The following is a 20,589-nucleotide window of genomic DNA, read 5'->3' on the forward strand; positions in this document are numbered from 1 at the left end:
AAGGTTTCTTGTAAATGGCCTTGGTTTCAGGAAGTGGGAAATTAAAAGGAAACAAACCCTGTCACTGTCTCAGCATTTGGTTTCGTCATCAGATCTCGGGGACTTGCTACAACTCTTCACTGTGGGACACACCCGTTTGGGAACCTCCAAGGTGAAAAGTTTGCTGGGAATTGAGTCGCTTCAGAAAGGTTCCTTCTCTTAATGAAAGTGCAAGGAAAAACCTTTATCAAACGAAGAATGGAAAACTTGTTCCCCAAGAGCCAGGAGAAGAAGGTCAGTAAGAAACTAGGAATATGGCATTGTTTTGATCTTTCATCAAAGGCCAAGTCCACTTTAAGGCTCTTGTTTTGTTTTCTGCCTTGGAATTGGCGTGCAGAAGGGAGGGTGATGTCATAGAAACTCAAGCACTGGCAGGTTTCTTTGGATTGAAGACTTTTTCTGACAGCATATCTAATCAGGCTGGCTGATTTAATAGGGAGAATGGTTTTATTGAGTTATATGGTAGATGTTAGTTTTCCATGAAATAATTTGACATTTGCCAAAAAATATCAAATACCTGAAAAACTTTTTTAAAAAATATGTTTATCCAAATACATTTTGCTGAGAAAGTTTTTGAAGGCAATAGTGTTTTAGCTTTTACAATTCTGTCCGAGTGTGGCAGACTGAAGAAATTTCACCTAGATTGAAAGAGTGATAGATCGAATTAAAAGTAATTTGATGTTTTAATCTAGTTTTTTATGTACTTCCCAGAAACTGAGAGTGAATGGCTGTAAGGACTAAGAAATAAATCCGTAAGTAAGTTGGATAAATTCCAGCTCTGTTTCCCAACAAAATACAAGGAAAGCAAATAGCTGGAAGTTAGATCACTTAAAAACAGTTAATATAGATTACTACATACTTTTTTGTATATGTCAGTTTGGGGCTTGAATTTGGGACTTGGGCACTGTCCCTGAGCTTTCTTGCTCAAGCCTAGCACTTTACTACTTAAACCACGAATCTGCTTCTGGCTTTTCTTTTCCCTTTCTGCCTGTTTTCCTTCCTTCTTCCTTCTTTCTTCACTTCCTTTCCCTTCCCTTCCCTTCCCTTCCCTTCCCTTCCCTTCACCTTCCCTTCCACTTCCTCCTTCCTTTCCTTCTTTTCTTTCTTTCTTTCTTTCTTTCTTTCTTTCTTTCTTTCTTTCTTTCTTTCTTCTCAGTTAATTGGAGTTTCATGGGCTTTACTACTAAGGCTGGTACTGAATCCCAATCCTCAGATCTCAGCCTCCTGAATAGCTAGGATTACATGAGCCACCAGTGCCCAGCAATTTCTATTCCTTTATATTGAACAGTTTTCATTTTTATATGTTATTTCATGGAATTCTGCTTTCCTTATAGCCATAGGTAACATTCATCCATGAGGGAATTTTTAAAATCTCATTGAAAAATGCATTCTAAAATAAATTCCATTGTTAATATTCATCGTTTATTTTTGTCTTTTTCTTTTGTTCTGGTACTAGGGCTTGAATGATTTCACTTAGCTTCTTTGCTCAGAGAACAAGGCTGGCACTTTAACAATTGAATCACAACTCTATTTCTGGCTTTTTGGTGGTTAATTGGACATAAGATTCTCTTCTTTGCTTGGGCTGACTTCAGACAGTATTTCTTATATCTCAGCCTCCTAAGTAGCTAGAACTACAGGCATGAGGCACTGTTAGCTATTTTGTCTTTTCTTTCTTTCTACCCTCCTCTGCCTCCCCCTCCTCTTCCTCCCCCCTTTCTCCTCCTCCTCCTTCTCCTCCTACCCTCCTCCTCCTTCTCCTCCTCTTCCTTCTCTTCTTGTTCCTGCTTTGACTTCTCCTTTCTTCTTCCTTCTTCTCTACTCTCGGGCATGAACTCAGGGCCTGAGTTCATTTTTTTTTTTAGCTTTTTTGCTCAGCAGCTCTTAACTATGAAACAGCTGTTTCATAGTTAATAGGAGATAAATGTCATGGATTTTCCTGCCTGGGCTGGCTTTAGACCATAATCCTTAGACCTTGGCTTCCCTAATAGCTAGATTGTAGGCATGAGACACCAGTAGCAGACTCTTTGTCTTTGTCCTTTAGTGACAAATTAGTAGTTGTAATATGCAATGCAATCTCTAAAAACATTTAATATGTAGTGTCGATGGGCAAAAGAAGTAAATAATAATTTCAGTGTGTAAGTTGTACATGTGGCAGGTAATGTGATAAAAAAAAAATCTCTGAAGGGGGCTGGGAATGTGGACTAGTGGTAGAGTGCTTGCCTAGCATGCATGAAGACTGGGTCCAATTCCTCAGTATCACATATACAGAAACGGCCAGAAGTGGTGCTGTGGTTCAAGTGGTAGAGCTCTAGCTTTGAGAAAGCCCAAGGACAGTGCTCAGGCCCTGAGTTCAAGCCACAAGACTGGCAAAAAAAAAAAAAATGTCTCTGAAGGGTATCAACTCTTCTGCTAGAGAAAAAAGTGGAAGGAAAAATAGGAGTTTAATTGGCTAAAGGAAGAACATGTTATTTCTAAATGCTGAAAACATGATCTGCACGTGCTTTTAGCAGGGTGCCAGAGAGCCTGCAATAACTCAGCTATAATATTGTCTTAAATGGACTCAATTCAAAGAGTATAGAAGAATTTTATTTATTAAGCATGACCCCTAGCCCTTTGGTAACTATTTAAAGTATCATCTTAAAAATATGTCAGACACTTAGCCTAATTTTGATCACCTTCTAAAAACTAAATGCCAGTGATTGTATATAGAGATTCCCTTCATAAACACTTATTTGTTAAACATGTCATTTAAAATATGATGTAAAAATCAATGTTAATAAATTCTGTAATAAAAAAATATGTCAGACAGGGTTTTTCCCTCACAGAATTCTGTTTAGAGGTAGGTGGGCAAAAAATGTTAGCAATTGGGGCATTTGATGGGAGTCTAGGGCCCAAAACATGGCCTTGGAAAGGAAAGTAGCAGACAGAAGGGGGACAGGTGACTCACTGATCTTCTATGTCACACCAGTCTCTGATAGGGATTCCTGGCAGAAGCTTTAGGGCTATGGAAACATTAAGATATACTATATAATCATAACACTAACTTCCAGGAAGTTTTCAAAGACAATGGAAACTTTAAAATCACAAGCTTCAAGCCGGGCGAGGTGGTTCATGCCTGTAATCCTAGCTACTCAGGAGGCTGAGATCTGAGGATCATGGTTCAAGCCAGCTTGGGCAGGAAAGTCCTTGAGACTCTTATCTTCAATTAACCACCAGAAAACTAGAAGTGGCTCTGTGGCTCCAGGGGTAAGGACAGAAGCCTTGAGCTGAAGAGCTCAGGGACAGCACCCAAGCCCAGAGTTCAAGCCCCATGACTAACAAAAAAGAAAAAAAAAAGAAAGAAAATTTGCTGGAAAAATAGACAAGGATTAGCTCATAATACAAGAGCTTTGTGTTTCATTCTAAGGAACATGGGTATTTGTCTTAAAAACATTGGAAGACCATGAAAATATTTAAGGTATAGGACCATAAAATCAGACAACTGTTTTAAAAAGAAAGTTCATAGTTGGAAAGTTGGATGTTTGTTTGTTTAGCATTTATTAGTCCTGGGCTTGAACTCAGGGGCTGGGTGCTATCCCTGACATTTTTTTTTTTGCTCAAGGTTAGAGTTTTACCACTTGGGCCACAGCTCCACTTCCAGCTTTTTTGGAAGTTAACAGGAGATAATAGCCTCGTGGGCTTTCCTACCCAGGACTAGCTTCAAGTGCAATCCTCAGATTTCAGCCACTGGAGTGGCTAGGACTAAAGACATGAGTCCCCAGCACTCAGCATGAGGACAAATTAGAAAAGAAGATATGAGTTAGATAGGAGTAAAAAAAAGTAAGATAGGAATTAGGAAAATGAATTAAAAGACTAGAAATATTCTAGACAGAATACTGACTGGGTTTCACTAATTGTGGCAACAGTGGAAACAAAACAGAAAGGACAAGCAATCTTCAGGACATATATTCTCAGGCCTAGGTGAAAGATACAGAAGTATGGACAAATGACTTAGAGGAAATAAAAAGTGTAAACTCCATTTAAGAGATTCGCAAAGAACAGACAGTATGAAAAAAGTGGCCACCAAGAAAAAACTTGCTAATATTAGAACTTATGTGGGGGAAACATTTCAATTTTAGAGTTTTGAGAGCAAATCCAAAGCCTTTTACAAGCTAGGCAAAGACTGAGCTGTCACTGAGCTATATGCCCAGCCTGGGATTTATGTAGAAAAAGAAGGATCCACATAAGATCCAGAGGAAGAATCTAGAATGGTAGCAGACAAATCACTTGTGCCCTCCAAACCAGAACAGCCACATAATTGGAGGAAGGAATGCTCTTGTCTAAAAATTAAGAATTTCAAGAAGTCAACAGGAAAGCCAAGTAGGGAAGTCTAAAGAGATTGCAGGTGACTCACCCAGGAAGACAGCCCACGCTGCGAGCCATGCAGCTGAGAGAGATGGTGGTTTGGGTCATGGGTACAATGAGGAGAGAAAGAGGACGAAGATGTACAGGAAAGAACACCAAAAATGACTTTAGACAGGAGAAATCAGTGGCATAGTGGCAGAAAGCAGAAGATGACTTTTTTTGGTCTTAGATGAATGAAGTGAGTAGGAAGAAAAAATTTTAGTTCATCTAAACCTAGATTAAAGAAGATACTCAAGAGCATCCAGATTCTTGTGATCCCTACGTGTAAATCTAGCTACTCAGGAAGTTGAGATCTTTCCAGCCAGGGCAGTAAAGTCCATGAGACTTATCTCCAACCAATCACCAGAAGAGCTGGAAGTGGAGATGTGGCTCAAGGGGTAGAGTGCTAGTTTTGAGAAAAAGAGCTCAGGGGTAGTACTCTGACACTGAGTTCAAGCTCCAAGACTAGCACATATTCTCTCTCTCTCTCTCTCTCTCTCTCTCTCTCTCTCTCTCTCTCTCTGTCTCTCTCTTGCACACACACACACACACACACACACTACTGAAGAAAGCATATTTTGAAATAAAATTATACTTTTTGGGCCCGAGTTTGCCTAGCGGTAGAGCTGTTGCCTAGCATGAACAAAGACCCAAGTTCGATTCTTCAGTATGACATACATAGACAAAATAAAACAGAAATGGTGCTGTGGCTCAAGTGGTAGAGTGCTAGCCTTGAGAAAGCCCAAGGACAGTGCTCAGGCCCTGAGTCTTAACTGTGCTCCTATAACAGTAAAGCCACTTTTCTGATGTTTTTCAAGAGAACTTGTACTGCTCTATTTGATTCAACTTTGACCTTAATGAAGATAAAACAAGCAAATGGGCAGTAAATCTCTAAAATGTTCTTTACATTTAAAAATAACTCCTGAAGCCAGGCATTGGTGGTTCATGATTGTCATCTTAGCTACCCGGGAGGCTGAAATCTGAGGATCTTTGGGCAGGAGTGTCCATGAGATTTTTATCTCTAATAAGCTACCAAAGAGCTTGGAGTGGAACTATGCTAGAGGATTAGCTTTGAGCAAAAGCTCCTCAAGGACAGTGCCCATGCCCTGAGTTCAAGCCCTGGGACCAGCACAAAAAAAAAGAAAAGGAAAGGAAGAGAAAAAAGAGAAGAAAAAGCAACCAAAAACTTCTGAATTATTTTGCACAAGCAGAAACAGTGGGCTGGGGCAACTGATGGCTTATTCTTGCAATCCTACCTATTCAGGAGGTTGAGATCAGAAGATTACAGATCAAAAGCAGCTGGGAAGGAACGTCCATGAGACTCTTATCTCCAGCCAACCACCAAAAATCTGGAAATGGAACTATGGCTCAAGTTATTGAGTGCCATCCTTGAGAAAAAAAAGCTAATAAATAATCCTTACACCCTGAATTCAAACCTCAGTACACACACACACACACACACACACACACACACACACACACCTCCCAAAATAGAAATAGTAATAAACTACAAATTACTTCACTTACAAATTAAATATAAGTGACTTAAAATCATTGAAGTTGTAAATATGTCCTGGAGATCTCCATGAACCTTGACCAATGGAAGTTACAAAAAAAAAAAAAGAAGAAGAAGAAGAAATGGGTACATTTCTTTTCTGGTTCTGGGCCTATTCAACCTTCTAGAAGCTTTCTGGACATTTTGTCAGTCTTCATATGGACCAACAGCTAGCCAAGGGCATGTACTCAGTGCCTTAGGGAACAAAAACTTATCAAACTCTAGGTTGTTTCTCAGTTCCTGTGAGACTATTTTCAGTTTTCAGTTTTAAGGTTTTTTTTTTTTTTTTTTAAACAGTTGTCAGATGGAAGCAACTGTCACTGAAATCACATTCTTCTATCAACAAGTATTTATCTGAAGTTTCTTTCTGGGTCATTTAGTAAATCAAGTAAGTTATTCATCTTCAGAGAAACTTGGGAAGAAAATGAAGTCCAGTACCTCGCGAATATTAGCAATGATTCAGTTTTTCCATTAATGTGAAAGGCTGGAGGTGTGGTTCAAATGGTAGAGCAGTTGTATAGCAAGAGGGAGGCCCTGAGGTCAAGCCCCGGTATCATCAAAATATATACGTGTATTTGTTTATTTGAAATAGGAAAGGGAAGGGGGGAAAACAAGGTGATTGGGAGAGGTAGGGGGAGGGAAAGGAGGACAAAAACATATGAAGGGGTTTCAGTGTGTGAGAAGTAATGCATCCACTATTTGGCAAATGTAACTGTAACCTCTCTATACATTACCTCGATAATAAATAAAATAAAAAAATAAATTTAAAAAATACAAAATAAACCCTACTTATGTGGTCCTTTGAAATTTATGAAGCATTGACAGCACCACAGAAACTGTTTTTCTGGTAAGTGTTTTATAGTATGTTTTTATTGGTATTGTGAAGTTGTATGTGTTATCTTCTGCTTTAATGACCTTCAACTGAAAGGAGACACCTGGGCTGCCTTTGTGGTAGAGAAGAAATAGAGTTGATGATTAACACAATTGAAAACCTGACTGGAATCTGCCTCACTTACATGTGTGCTTCCTTGCTTAGAGGTGGGGTAGCACACCTTAGAGGAGTGTGTGTGTGTGTGTGTGTGTGTGTGTGTGTGTGTGTGTGTGTATGTGATGGGGCTTGAATTAAAGACCTGAGCACTGTCCTTAGCTTTTTGTTTATTTTTTTCTCTAGGCTGGCACTCTACCACTTGGGCCACAGCACCACTTCCAGCCTTATCTGTTTATATGGTACTGAGTAATCGAACCCAGGGCTTCGTGCATGCTAGGTAAGCACTCTTATCACTAGGCCACACTTCTAGCCTCTCCTTTTCTTTTACAAAATAATGTGTTCCATTGTGACATTTCCCTTTATGTATGCAATTGTTTGTTGGACCAGACAGATGCGCCTCCATTCACTCTCTGCCCTCACCTGCTATGATCAACCCATATCCATATCCTTCCTGTTTTGTTCATGTCTTCTTTTTGCTTGTTTCACACTTGGGACTCCACAGAATGCTGGCTCGCTTCACAGACTACGACAATCTCCAATCCATCCATTTTCCTGCAAATGCTCTATCGTTTTGGCGTGCTTGCACAGGCCGCATTCTTGACTCGTTCACTGACTGCACACCCAGGCTTGAGCCTCTCTCACTTGGAAATAGAGCAGGATCACTCGAGTGGAACTGCAAGTTCTTCTTCTCGGTTTCCCGGGTGGCTACCTTGATTTACATCCCCACCACGGGGGGTCTCCTTCCCCCTCCTAAGGGCAGCATTCCCTTGCGTTTCCCACGACAGCCGTGCTGACTGGCATGAGGGGGGATCGGACGTCCTTCTGACTGGCCGTTCCTCGGAGGCTAGGCACAGAACCCGGCGGGAGGACGGTTCCCACCCGTTAGGAAGCAGCGCGCAGGCCCCAGGCCGGGGAACAGGGCTGCCGGGCCGGGCCTCCCCATCGCTGCTGCTCCCAAGCCTGGTCTGCCCTGGACTCGGTCTCTCACCTTCTCTGGGGTGGGCGGCTGTCTTGTCTACTGAGTGAGCTCGGGGTGCCCCGGTACCCGGCTGGCCTGGACCACGGTGGTCGGCCTGGAGCCCCTCCCCACCCCCTTCCCCATCGACGGCGCGGTCCGGGTCGGAGGAGGAGCCGGGAAGCGGGTCCTTACACCCCCGGGAGACTGCGGGGCCTGACCTCGGGAGGGACGGGGAGGGGGCGGGGCGGGGGCGCGGGGAGGGCGGAGTCCGGGAGGGAAGGGGCGGAGTCTTGCTGGGGGCGGGGCGGGGGCGGGCCGACTCCGGAGCGCTTCCCGCCCTCCGGTAGCCCTTTTAGGGACCGAGAGCCCGCTGGCCTCGCTCAGCCGGGATCGGAACCCGAGGTGGACGCGGTGAGCTGCTCGCGGGGCCACGGGGAGGAAATGGTGCGGGGCTCCGGGTCTCCGGGTCTAGGGTCTCCGAGTCTCCGGGTCTCCGGATCTGGGGTCTCCCTGGCCTCCGGGGCTCCGGGTCTGGGGTCTCTGGGCCTCCGGGTCTCCGGGTCTCCGGGTCTCCGGGTCTCCGGGTCTGGGGTCTCGAGTCTCCGGGTCTCCGGGTGTGAGGTCTCTGGGTCTGGGGTCTCGAGTCTCCGGGTCTCCGGGTGTGAGGTCTCTGGGTCTGGGGTCTCCGGGTCTGGGGTCTCTGGGCTTCCGGGTCTCCGGGTCGGGTCTCCGGGTCTGAGGTCTGCGGGTCTGGGGTCTCCGAGTCTCTGGGTCTGGGGTCTCCGGGTCTCCCAGGTGGGCGGCCACCCCCCCTCGCCCCCCTCGCCCTCAGAGCGAAGCTGTCCTGAAAGCCTCCCCGATTCGCACATCCCAAGATCAAAAATTCTGATCAGCAAATCTGGGGGCGTGGGAGAGGTTGTACCCCCAAATACGGCAGCTTTGACGAGAGATTTGAGTGTGTGTGTGTGTGTGTGTGTGTGTGTGAGAGAGAGAGAGAGAGAGAGAGAGAGAGAGAGAGAGAGAGAGAGAGAGAGAGAGAGAGAGAGAGAGACAGACAGACAGACAGACAGACAGACAGACAGACAGAGACAGACAGACAGACAGACACACACGGCCAGCTCCATCACCCGCTGCCCCTCCTGGCTGACACACGTTGAGCAGATATTAAGGAAAAGGTAGAAAAAAAAATTACAAAACTACAGCTGCACCCCAGGAATTCGTTTAAAATAACATCAAACAAAATAAAATGAGACGAGCTCCCCAGAACGGCTGGGGGACGGGGCGTGTCTTCTAGGCACTTTCCCTGTGTGTTGCAGGCTCCCCCCTTCTATGAGAAACGGGGTGCTACTCTTGCAAGGTGGCACCTGACCCCATAGCTCCCCCTTCCTCCTCCCAGTGCCCTTACACTATTTCATGGGTCCTGCAAGAATTCCTTTTTTTCCCCTGCCCAGATTGGGCTCTCTGCCCAGTGTCCAATTTCTGGTTCTGACTGGGGGTAGGTCAACCACTTGCTTCCCCTCTTGGTTTTCTTCACCCTGCATTCACCTCTCCATATATATAATATTTATTTATTTATTATAATATATTATTATATAAATAGAATTTATTTATTTATTTTTGTGCCTGTGATGAGATGCTCTGACCATGGAGTTTACCAAGAATCTTCAAGACCCTCGGGTGGGTGGGAGTCTTTTGGTGTGCTTGGATCTTCTTCTTTCCCTCCTATCAATGCTTTGTTATTTGGTGGTGGTGGTAGTGTGTGTGTGTGTGTGTGTGTACTGGGCTTTGAATTCAAGGGCCTGAGCTTCATAGCTTTTTTCCCCTTAAAGTTGTCACTCCACCATTTGAACCAGAACTCTACTTCTGGCTTTTTGCTGCTTCATTGGATATAAAGAGTCATGGATTTTTCTGCCCAGGCTAGTTTGGAACCTCCAAGTTCAGATTTCAGCCTCCTGAGTAAGGATTACAGGTGTAAGCCACTACCTGGTCCCATGTTTTTCTTGTCGGGGAGAAAAGCCTTTCATAAACATACAGCAATCACATACTCTCTCCAGAAGATGAGGCAATGAGAGGATGAAAGTCAGACCTTTCTAGGGTACCTTTCCTAACACACACTCTATTAGAACACCTCCTCATTATGGTCTACTGTTTGAAAAAAGAAAGTGAAGATCCAGACTCTTGTAGGGCCCTATGGTTCATATAGTAATCCAAGTTACTCAGGAGGCTGAGACCTCTGTAGGACCATAGTTTAAGCCAGGGCATGAAAATGTTTGTGTATGTCTCTCCAAAATTGCCAGAAAAGGTGGCATGGTTCAAGTGGCAAAGCACCAGGGATGGAAAAACAAAAGCTCTCCAAGCATGAGCAATTTTGCTAGCTATGCATGAGCACCCAAGGGTGCCAAACTTTCTGTTAAACTGCTTGGACATCTGGCTCCCCTTAGCAAACATATCTTAGTATAATTTTTGTTTTGTTTTGTTTTCCATTGGGAGGCCAAATAGGCATCAGCAGTGTGAGGTAGGACATTTCTTCAGGAGTTTTGCAGAGTTGCGAGGGTGGGGCAGGGTAGTCCCTGGCTGGACACCAGGGACGGCTAGGGTTGTTTTTCTGAGCAGTGTGTCCATACAGTATGTATATTCACTCTTCTTTCCCTGGAGAGTGGTCGGAAACATTTTCTAGAATCAGAATCTAACCTCTCTGCAGCTCTGTGACTCCCACGTGAGTGTGTCAATTGTGGGACTGCACACTGAAGAGGGGTTCCCCTTTCCAGACATAAGGAGACAGCTTCTCTGACAAAGCTGTCTGTATTTGTTGTCTATATTTGTCTGTTTGTTGTAGTTCCTTTCTTAATGCAGAGCTCTTTGTCAACAGATCCAACAACTGTTTGTCAAAACAATTGTTCAACGTGTTTTTACTACTTGGCTCAAACTTTGCTATGTACTGATATCTTGCTAGTCTCAGTTTTTAATTAGACACACACACACACACACACACACACACACACCTGACGTTGCTTATAAAGAAAAATTGGTGAGAAATTTGAAGAGATTTGAGTGCACATAGCATACAGTCCAGAAGTTGAACAGAGTGAACAGTAAATGACATTTTTTTTGGGGGGGGGGGTGCCAGTCATGGGACTTGAATTCTGGGCCTGGGCTTCTGGCTAGTGCTCTACCACTTTAAGCCAAGCTTAAAGTGGTGTTTAATTGGAGATAAAAGTCTCAGGGACTGTTGTGCCCAAGCTGGCTTTGAACTGTGATCCTCAGATCTCAGCCTCAGGTGTGAGTCAATTAATGACTCTTTCTGCTCCTGGTCTCCAGTTTCTATGCCATAGGCAGCCTCCAGTACCACTGTATAAGCTTGATAATTTAAGACTAATTGAAATACCTATACGCTTTATAAAATATCCATCAAGCTCAATCTTAAATGTAGTGAATTTTTGTCATTTTAGTTATTTGATTAGTTTCTATTGCAGGTTTTTTCTCGTTTGTTGTTTTGTTTTGTTTTTAGAGTTTAACTGAAAGTCTTGTGGACTCTCCTGCTGTGAATCTCAGATCTCAGCCTCTTAAGTAACTACAGTTGCAGATGTGACAAAACAGCTCCTAAGAGCTTAGCATAGTGCCTAGAACAGGGAAAAGGCTGACAGTAAATAGCTCTGGGTCAGTCTGCTGTGTTTCATCCCTTCCTAAGACAGATGAATGCATTTGTCAGTTCAGATTACTTTAGAGTGCAGTAACAAAAGACACCAAGAATCTCAAGAAAGAAGATTGGACTTTCTTGTTCAAATTATATACCCTCTATGTATCTGTCTTGGACCCTTTCCTCTTGGACCCAGACTGAAGTTATGACAAGGAGAAAAGGGAAAGTGAATGGAAATGCTCACATCACTTGGGTTTTCCTTCATGTTGACTCACATGTTGCTAGATCAACAAATCTAAAAGGATGGCTCCATCCATTCTCTTTCCAAAGGGTCACAGCTAGCTGGATAGGCCTGTGCCAGCGGACCTAGCACACATTTATCAGCATCATTTTGCAAAATAGACAAAAGGTGGCATTCTGAGAACAGATCTCAGTAAGCATAGAAAGGGCTTTATCCCATCTTTTGTTTCAGAGCTGAGGACTGAACTCAGAGCCTAACCCTTTGAGCCAGTCTAGTGCTCTTCCACTGAGCTAAATCCCCAACGCCTTCTTGTTTTCTTAGCATAGTTTTGATATCTATATTTAATAAAGATGAAACAGAAGCGACCTCATTGAAGATTATTGATCAGTAGATCCCTAAATAGTACTAGCACAAGTGGGGGGATCATTCACGGAGAGCAGAAGGTACCTGATGTGTGGCAACTGACATGATGTGGTATCACCATGTTGGTGGGAAAGAATTTAACACAGCAGTGAACAATGAGACAAAGTTGTAGATGTGGTGGGGGGGGATACCCATAATGAGGAGGGTAGGTAGGAGAAAATGAGGGAAGGGTAAACACTGTTAAAAAAGAAAGGTTCTTATTACCTTACTTATGTAACTCCTCTGTACATCACGTTTACAATAAAATTTTTCAAAAAATGGAAAAAGCACTTATATGTGTTAACAGAATACAATCCAAAATGTTCCTGTTTTATTTCAGTATATTTCTTTTCATTAATATATTTTAAACAATACCACACATTTCCAAAGACTGTGAATACCATTTAAGATGGCACTGAGGGAGAATTTAGTGGGTTTTTTTTCCTTTGGAGTTATTTGGTGAGAATTCAGTGTTTTCAAATTATTTTTTAGTTTTTCATAGCTTGCAAGTTCTCAAAATCGTTTTTTTTAAAAAAAAACTATATATTTCACAGAAAACTTTAGTGCTGGATACAAAGTCATGTTGAAGAATTTTGTTTCTAGCCTAATTTTTGATAAATATATTTTATATATAAAGTCAAAATTTATTTTAAAGTTTTTCATTGCTTCGAATTTCAGGAACATATAAAATGGATTTTCCCATGCAGGACCATGGCTGAAACATTGGGTAATAGTCCTTGACTATGGCTCAGAATCCTGTAAATCACTGGTCCTCTGCAGTGTAATTGTATGTTTATGACAGAGGAAGACTGAATGTTCCAGAAAAGCTATTTTAAGGTCCTTTACAAAATGTCTTCATATAGCTGCTTCCTGTTCCATTGCAACCATTTGTAACATTGAATTTTTATTTTTCTCGAATAGCTATCTTTCTTGATGCTTTCCCTTATCTTCCTTTTCAAGTTGTCTTTTCATTTGGGCAATTTCTGTTGCTTGGAGCTTTTATATTCATCTGATTGTGTATGACCTCAGAAAACCGTGGCCTTATACACTGGTGTGTTCACATGAATGCTGCAGGCTCACCTGAGGCGATGGCTAAGGCACATTGACTGCTGTGAGGTGGTGAACATTTACCCCTATTGTGCCCATGTTTAGTAAATTCTTGCAGCTTTTCCACTTGGGGAAGAGTAAGATTGAGATTAGTGCCTATGATTCCAAGATCACAAATGTTATTCCTGTCTATAACAGCCTTTTGCTCTTTCAGGTCTGCTGGATTAACCCTGGCTGGTAGGAGAATAACTCTTCCTAGACGCAGGGTTTGGTGCACTGTTTTCGTGGTCGAGTCATCCTTGTGCAGTTTAGTGTCTTTGGCTTTCAGATTATCCTTGTCAGTCAAGATTTCGGTGGTTTGGCCCTGAGGATTAATGGTGAGATAGACATTTTTGGTCACTATTAAAGGCCTGGCAAGCTTAGCCCTACCAGACAGGAGTCCAGTGAGTTGGCTTGCTAACTGTGGGCTCTTAGTTTCTTGCATGTTGTTATTGAGCAAGGTGGTACCATCTTGGTTTAAATCTTCCACTACCAAAGTAGCTTTGGCATCTTGGGAACTCAGGGTGCCTCTTCTTGCCTTTTGAAGGTGTGTGGTTTTGTGGACATTACTGATGGGAGAGGCAGCCTCACACCATTTAAGCTGTTTGGCTGCTTCCCTAGTGGTTGGGTCCCCTGCTCTTTGGGAGCTCAGGTCAAACCTGACCCTCTTAGTGAGCTTTGAGGAGGACTTGCCTAATGGAGTATCACCTGCTGAGGCACCAGCCTTTGTAGTGTTTGTAGCCACGGTGCCCAAAACTCTTTTAGGACTCACAGGTTTTTTGGTCAGTAGCGAGTTTAAAAGTTGACAGCCTTGTTCCCTGAGGAGTTGTGTGTTTGAGGGGTTGTGCGTTGAGACTGCGCCACCCTGTTTTACTTCTTTGCCCGTAGAGTGATATCTAGCTTTGAATTCATCATAGTTGTCCATGAATGGACAGCTCTTGGTTTTATGCTTCCCCTTGGTGTTCGAAGTGGCATGGTTCATGCCCTCTGCTGTGGATTTATGTGAGTCAGACTGCACAGTCTTGCCAGTCTTCGATGCCACTTTACCCTTGCTTAATTTCATCTCCTTGGCCGATGAGCATTTTCTGGCAACCAAGTTACCAGTGGTTCGGCCCTCAATTATTTGGCCACTGTAGGTGTTCAGGATGCGCTTGATGGTCAAGGCAGGGCTGTCAAGATTTGACCGTGGCAGACTAGTGTTGGTCCTGGCGGCCTGCAGTCCAACACCTGGGCAGTCTGTTGAGATAGTCACTGCCGAAGCAGAGAGGTCAGGGGCTAGGGGGTCTCTTTGGGGGTTCATGGTAACATGCTCTTTCTTGTTCTGTGGGGCTCTGAGGGGTTTCATGTCCTCCGTGGATGATTTACACTCAGGCCCCTGGAGCAACAGGGCTTGGCCCTGCAGGATTTCATGTTTTAAGTTCTGCAGCCGAAGGTTAGCCATCGCCAGAGCTCTGTGTGCATCCCGCTTCTTCAAGGAAGCGATAAGAACCCCGGAAGCTGTCTCTTTGAGAGCTGTATTGTCAAAGACTGGAGGGCACGTCGTGGTGGGAAAATCACCATTATTGATCATAAAGAATGGTCTGCACAGATCTGTGTCAGACATAGAAGCCCCAGGGAACGACTGACGGTCCGTGGTAACTGGCATAGTATTATTTTTGGTCATGCAAGGGGGTCTATGGAGATTAGGTTCCTCCTGCTCAGAGGAGGATCTGTTGGTTCGGACTTCCACTACATTCTGAAATACACCGTCAAAAACCCAGGGAAGTGTACTCAAATGGCTGTTATCTGTGGCCAGAGTAGGAGAGCCCGTAGAGGATGGCCTTGGGGTTCTCCCCTCCACATGGAGGCCCCCTGTTCTCAAGTACCTGCCAAAGCTGGTCACTGAAGAGGCCTTACACTGGTTTGCGTCGTGATTGTCACCAATAGTTGCTCCAAAGTTTGACTGGTTGGTGTTGGCCGCTTGGCTTTCTACTGTCTGTCCTTTGGGCTCCATGGCCTTGGCCTCTCCCGACTGTGGAAGACTAAGGCCTTGTTCTCTTCAAGTCCTGTTCTTTAGCTTCAACTCTAATCAGTATCTTACTAGAAATATCCTGAACTACAAAAACCATTCATAATAAGCAGCTTCAAAAATCCTAGAATTGTGCTCTGGCATGAGCCACAGCTCTAGCTCTTGAATCTAGAGGAAAGTGAATTTTGAGAACAATCTGAATCTAGAATGTAACTATGTAACACCTCTGTGATGCTTGGAGCAGGCTGGAAGATAAGACAGTGTCACAAGTCACAGATTGAGCCATGTGTTCCTCCAGTAGTTTTCTTCGGGTCCCCTGTGTGTCAGTTACAATAGCAACCTGCAATGAAGCAAATGACCTAGATGCCTTATAGGTTACAAGGTTGTTTATGGGTAGAATAAGAGTCTACTGAGTACCACAACTGTATCTGTTCACCCTTTGTCTCACCTTTTGTGTGCCTTCCTCCACCCTCCCAAAGACACATAAACTGAGAAGACAAAAGGAAAAGGCAGCAAAAACAGCAGCAGCAGCAATGTCTCTTGTTTCCATTTTGGAAAATATTTTATATGATCATATGCACATAAGGATAATATGTGAATAAGTGTAGCAGTGGTTCTCTCTGGACACTATGTTGAGAATGAACTAGACAAGTTGTGAGTGGGAATGGGAAGGAAAAACTGGGAGAGATTGAGGAAAGGAATGACATTATCCAAAAAGAAATGCCCTCTTTTTCTGATTTATGTAATTGTAACCCCTCTGTACAGCACTTACGCAATAACAATAAAATACATTTTTTTAAAAAGAAAGGTAACCGCATATTCTCAACTTAAAAAGAAAAAAAAAGAGTCTAGAGGAACTGAAAGCTGGCCTGTCTTTGGGCAGTTAGAGGGTACCAGTCTTTGAGAGTCTTGTCCTCAACTCTACTGCTATTTTCTAAAATGCTTCACATCCTAGCCTGGGTCTGTTAGTGCTGCCTTCTACACCTCGGTACAAGGTATAGCTGAGTGCCTTGAATGAAAAAGATGAGGTAAATAAGGGACTGTAGGGGAGATTGCAGTGTAAGCACGCAAGTTTTTCAGGAAGAATTCCTAAGGAAGTATTTCTTACATGCTTACCATGTGCTAAGTACTGGAAGTTGAAAAGTTCCTACTTTTTTTTTAAGTTGTTTTAGGACATATATAGCCAGAAGAAGAGAACATGAGGAGCGGGAGAGAATTTTGGGGGGGTATGTTTGTATTAACCCTGTCATGACTGTGTCAAACTGACATAAATAAAGGAAGGAAAGTCTCATTTAGACTAGAAGTTTCTGGTGTGTCTGTTCAGGACAGTAGAGAATTTGTGACTAGACAGTAAAACTCACAACATGGCAGGACAGGAAGCTGATGAAATGCTTATGCTCATGGGAAATATTTCTTAACATTTACATACCTGTTGGCATTTACTCAAGGAGCCACACTGATTGGTTAAATACTCTTCACCTTCATGAACTATGCACTTGTGTGTGCGCATGCTCCAGTCCTGGGGCTCAGAATGATGAATCAACTCCCATTGTCACCGTAACAGAATGTGTAATCTGAGCTACTTTGATGGATAGGATGGATTTAAGAGGATTTTTGGTTGAAGTTCAGACTGGGCAAAATGCAAGGGAGATCCCAGATCAACAAACCATTCGTTATCTTTGTCTCTAAGATGACTTTTATCAGGTAGAGAGTCCAGATAGCCAAAACAAGATCAGTCTGTATCTGGTCCAGTAGCAGTCTCCATAGCTTCTTCAGAGCCACACAAAGGCCCTCATGGAGACATGCTAGTTTTTCTGAGGAGGTCTTCAGTATGACCAGCCCAAGGGTTCTAGATCAATGCCTCAGCTCACTCTACTGTGCTGGAAACTGCCTGCCTGTGCCTACTTGTATAAGAAGTTTTCCCCTTTGGTGAAACTTGTCCATAAGTGTACCTATGTGTCCACACAGTTTTTGAGAAAGACAATATGAGATCAAAAGCAACTTTGAAGCTGAGTGTGGTTATGCATAGCTATTATCCCATCCCTTGGGAGGTGAAGCAGGTTAAGTCCAGGAGAGTCAACAAAGGATTTAGGATGGGGAATGAGACTTATTTTTAGATTTTGTTTTTGTTTTTCTTTTTACCAATCCTGAGGCTTGATCTCAGGGTCTGAGCACTGTCCTTGGGCTTTCTCAAGGCTAGCACTCTACCACCTGAACCACAGCACCATGTCCAGCTTTTTCTATGTATATGGTACACTAAGGAATGGAACCTGGGTCTTTGTGCATGCCAGGCAAGTATTCTACCAAGAGGGAAATCTCCTGGTCCTAGATCTTTTTCTTTTTCTATTTGAGTTTTTGTTTTTTTTAAATTATATGTAGTTGGTGTTAGGTGGCAGCTTTATGTTAAAATAACTTTTCTTGTAGGCTAATGTAAATATTCCAGTAATTAGCAAGGGGGATGGTGAGACCCTGGGACCCCAGGGCTAAGGGCTCTGAGGATGCAGTTAACTGCAGTTGGAAGGTGATACTTGTGGTTCAGGGCCATTTGATCGGACAGTCACTAGAAACCATTCATCATAAAAAATAATTCCAGCACCAGTGTACACTGTGATGTTTAGAACTACCTCGCTAGGATTTTTTTTTTCTTTTTTTGCCAGTCCTGGTGACTGAACTCAGGGCCTGTGCACTGTCCTTGGGTTTTCTTCAAGTCTAGCTCTCTACCATTTAAACCACAGTACCATTTCCAGCTTTTCTATGTATGTGGTACCAAGGAATCGAACCCCGGTGTTCATGCATGCTAGGCAAGCACTCTACCATTAGGCCAAACTCCCAGCCCACTAGAAAATTTTTTTAGTAATGTTTGAATTTTGAAATATGTATGTGTGTTTCTGTGTGCCTGTGTGCATGTGTGCTCGTTTGCACGCACCAATACTGGGACTTTTTACTTAAAGATAAAATGTTAAACTATAGAATATGCTAGCTATTTGAAGCATTTACTCTTTCAATACATTTACCTACTAGAAACAAGTTAAGATGCAAGGATAAAAGTTGCAGTAAGTATATTTGATTATGACATTTAAATCTCCTTTTCAAACTATGTTTCACTATTTATAATAATCTAATTGTGAAACAATAATCAATAGGTTTTCTTTGTACAGTGTCTTCTGAGGAGATTCTAACCAGAGATTATTTGCTGACTTCCTTTTTAAAGTACAATGATCATTTGTTTAAGCTCAGATTATTTTGTTTAAATGAGAAAGAACAGGCTGCCTGATGCTACCCTTACATGACTTTACTGTTAACAATCATTCCTTGTCATCATTGAGATTATGTGTATGGTCATATAGTTAAACTAGAAATAGAAATGTAAATGGATAGGAAGAGAGATTAGAATAAAATTTCACACACCGAAGGGGATCTATGGCTCCTGTAATCCTAGCTACTCACAAGGCTGAAATCTGAGAATCGAAGTTTGAAGCCAACCCAGGAAGACAAATAAGAGAGATTGTCTTCTTATCTCCAGTTAACTGGCAAAAAAAAGCCATCAGTGCTCAAGTAGTAGAGCACCAGTCTTGAATGAAAAAGGTTAAGCCCCAGTACTGACACAAAAAGAAAAGGAAAAAAGTTCACACTGGCAGTATGGGTTGAACTAACTTGGTGATTTCATTGTTGCAGGCTGCGCCCATGATGTCTAATTTTGAAGATGCTGACACAGAAGAGACAGTAACTTGTCTCCGGATGACTGTTTACCATCCTGGCCAGGATGGTGGAATATTTCGATCAATTGAGTTTTACAACAGAGAGAAACTCTCCTCCAGCCAAGTGGTGATGGTAGGACGAAATTCTAGTATCTGTCATTATACTTTTCAGGACAAACTGGTTTCCCGAGTCCAGTTCTCTTTGCAGGCATTCAAACAATTCAACAGCTCAGTTCTCTCTTTTGAAATAAAAAATATGAGTAAGAGGACCAGTCTGATGGTTGACAGCCAGGAGCTGGGCTACCTCAATAAAATGGACCTGCCCTACAGGTGTATGCTTCGCTTTGGTGAGTATCAGTTCCTACTGGAAAAAGAAGATGGAGAGTCCATAGAATTTTTTGAGACTCAATTTATTTTGTCTCCAAGACCACTCTTGCAAGAAAACAATTGGCCGCCACAGAATCCCATACCAGAGGATGGTGGCTATTCATCCATTTCCATGCAAAGCGCTTCTCCTACAGAGATGGATGAAAATGAACTGTGGGCACAGGCCTAAGAAAAGAGAACCATGTAGAGTGAAATGTCTGTAAATGCCTGGCAGATTTTTCTATGCATCAGAGGTCACTAGTATAGTATGTAATAGTTGCTGGCTATGTTATTGTTTGGGATTATTAGTCTTGAAAGGAGACTGTAAGGGGTGGGGTGAGCTGTAGATTCCTGAGCCTGTGAAGAATTAAGTGTATACCTGCAAGGGCTCAGGTCTAAAGATACCCTTGGTGACGAGGCAGTGTTTGGTTTTCTGTTTGACTGAAGCCCTGTGTGTAAGGAACCGTCTCTAAGTTGGCTCATTTTCTTTTACTGTAGTCATTCATTTTCAAGGCAGAGTGTTTCAGGAGTCAGTATGTCTGCAGCATGTTAGAACTTGTTAGAGTCACAGTACTGCGTTACTGCAACAGAGTACTAGAGTATTCAAGAGTACTGTTTGGGGGTATTGTGTACATGCCATGTGGCTTACTGATGGTTATTACTCAAGAAAGACTTGAGAAAGACTACCTTGATTTTCTGTCTGTGCAATATTTACTCCAAAAATGACAGTTCTGTATTTCAGCATTTTACCAATATACACACGTTGTAAAGAACCTTCTTGCTTACAAATATATGTACATAATTTTTACCAAATTCAATTTGTGATTTTTTTGGCATTTTGTACAATCTTTAAATTACACATGTTCAAAATTTAATAGTATCTGTGTACACTGCAAAGTCAAAGTTTAATTCCCTTACCATTAAAACAATTTTCTTTCTTTTAAACTGTTCAACACCATTAGATAGAAATGGTTTTTTCTATAGAAATAAAAACCACTTTCTAAAAGTGTTGTTCCTAGGTCGCTTTTAAAGGAAATTAAATGTATTTATAACAAATGCTTAACTACTTCCAAAATTTTAGCATCAAATTAAATCGTATTCTCATTCAACTCTACAACTAAGTTAAAGTGATGGTTAGTGAATGTTACATTAACATGAACGACAACCATTCAGTTATGTAAAAGTTTAGCATTACCAGGAAATAAGGCTCCTTGTATAATTCTCTAGG

At 42.5% G+C, this 20,589-nt stretch overlaps 2 protein-coding genes across 3 annotated transcripts in view; one reads left to right on the forward strand and one right to left on the reverse strand.

Moving 5' to 3' along the window:
* Alpk1 (alpha kinase 1) overlaps positions 1-6,031 on the reverse strand; it is an 89,474-nt gene extending 83,443 nt beyond the window's left edge. Inside the window, exon 1 of the mRNA XM_090356677.1 lies at positions 5,679-6,031. The gene's annotated coding sequence lies outside the window, so the exon portion shown is untranslated. The remainder of the gene's footprint in view (positions 1-5,678) is intronic.
* On the forward strand, positions 103-19,813 carry Tifa (TRAF interacting protein with forkhead associated domain). 2 transcript variants are annotated; one of them, XM_090356675.1, is made up of 3 exons: positions 103-273; positions 7,149-7,242; positions 18,973-19,813. In XM_090356675.1, exon 3 carries the CDS (start codon positions 18,982-18,984, stop codon positions 19,549-19,551), a length of 570 nt encoding a protein of 189 aa, XP_090212801.1. In that variant the 5' UTR covers positions 103-273; positions 7,149-7,242; positions 18,973-18,981; the 3' UTR covers positions 19,552-19,813. The 2 variants fall into 2 exon arrangements, with proteins under 2 accessions (XP_090212801.1, XP_090212800.1); XM_090356674.1 differs by lacking the exons at positions 103-273; positions 7,149-7,242 and adding an exon at positions 8,259-8,334.
* The last annotated feature ends 776 nt before the right edge of the window (positions 19,814-20,589 follow it).

This window comes from Megascapheus bottae, chromosome 23 (assembly GCF_031878675.1).
Source record: "Megascapheus bottae isolate mThoBot1 chromosome 23, mThoBot2.hap1, whole genome shotgun sequence".
Lineage (NCBI taxonomy): Eukaryota > Metazoa > Chordata > Mammalia > Rodentia > Geomyidae > Megascapheus > Megascapheus bottae.

Excerpts from the sequence above, each read along its gene's own strand:
- Tifa (XM_090356675.1), top strand. The coding sequence starts at position 18,982 with ATGATGTCTAATTTTGAAGATGCTGACACAGAAGAGACAGTAACTTGT.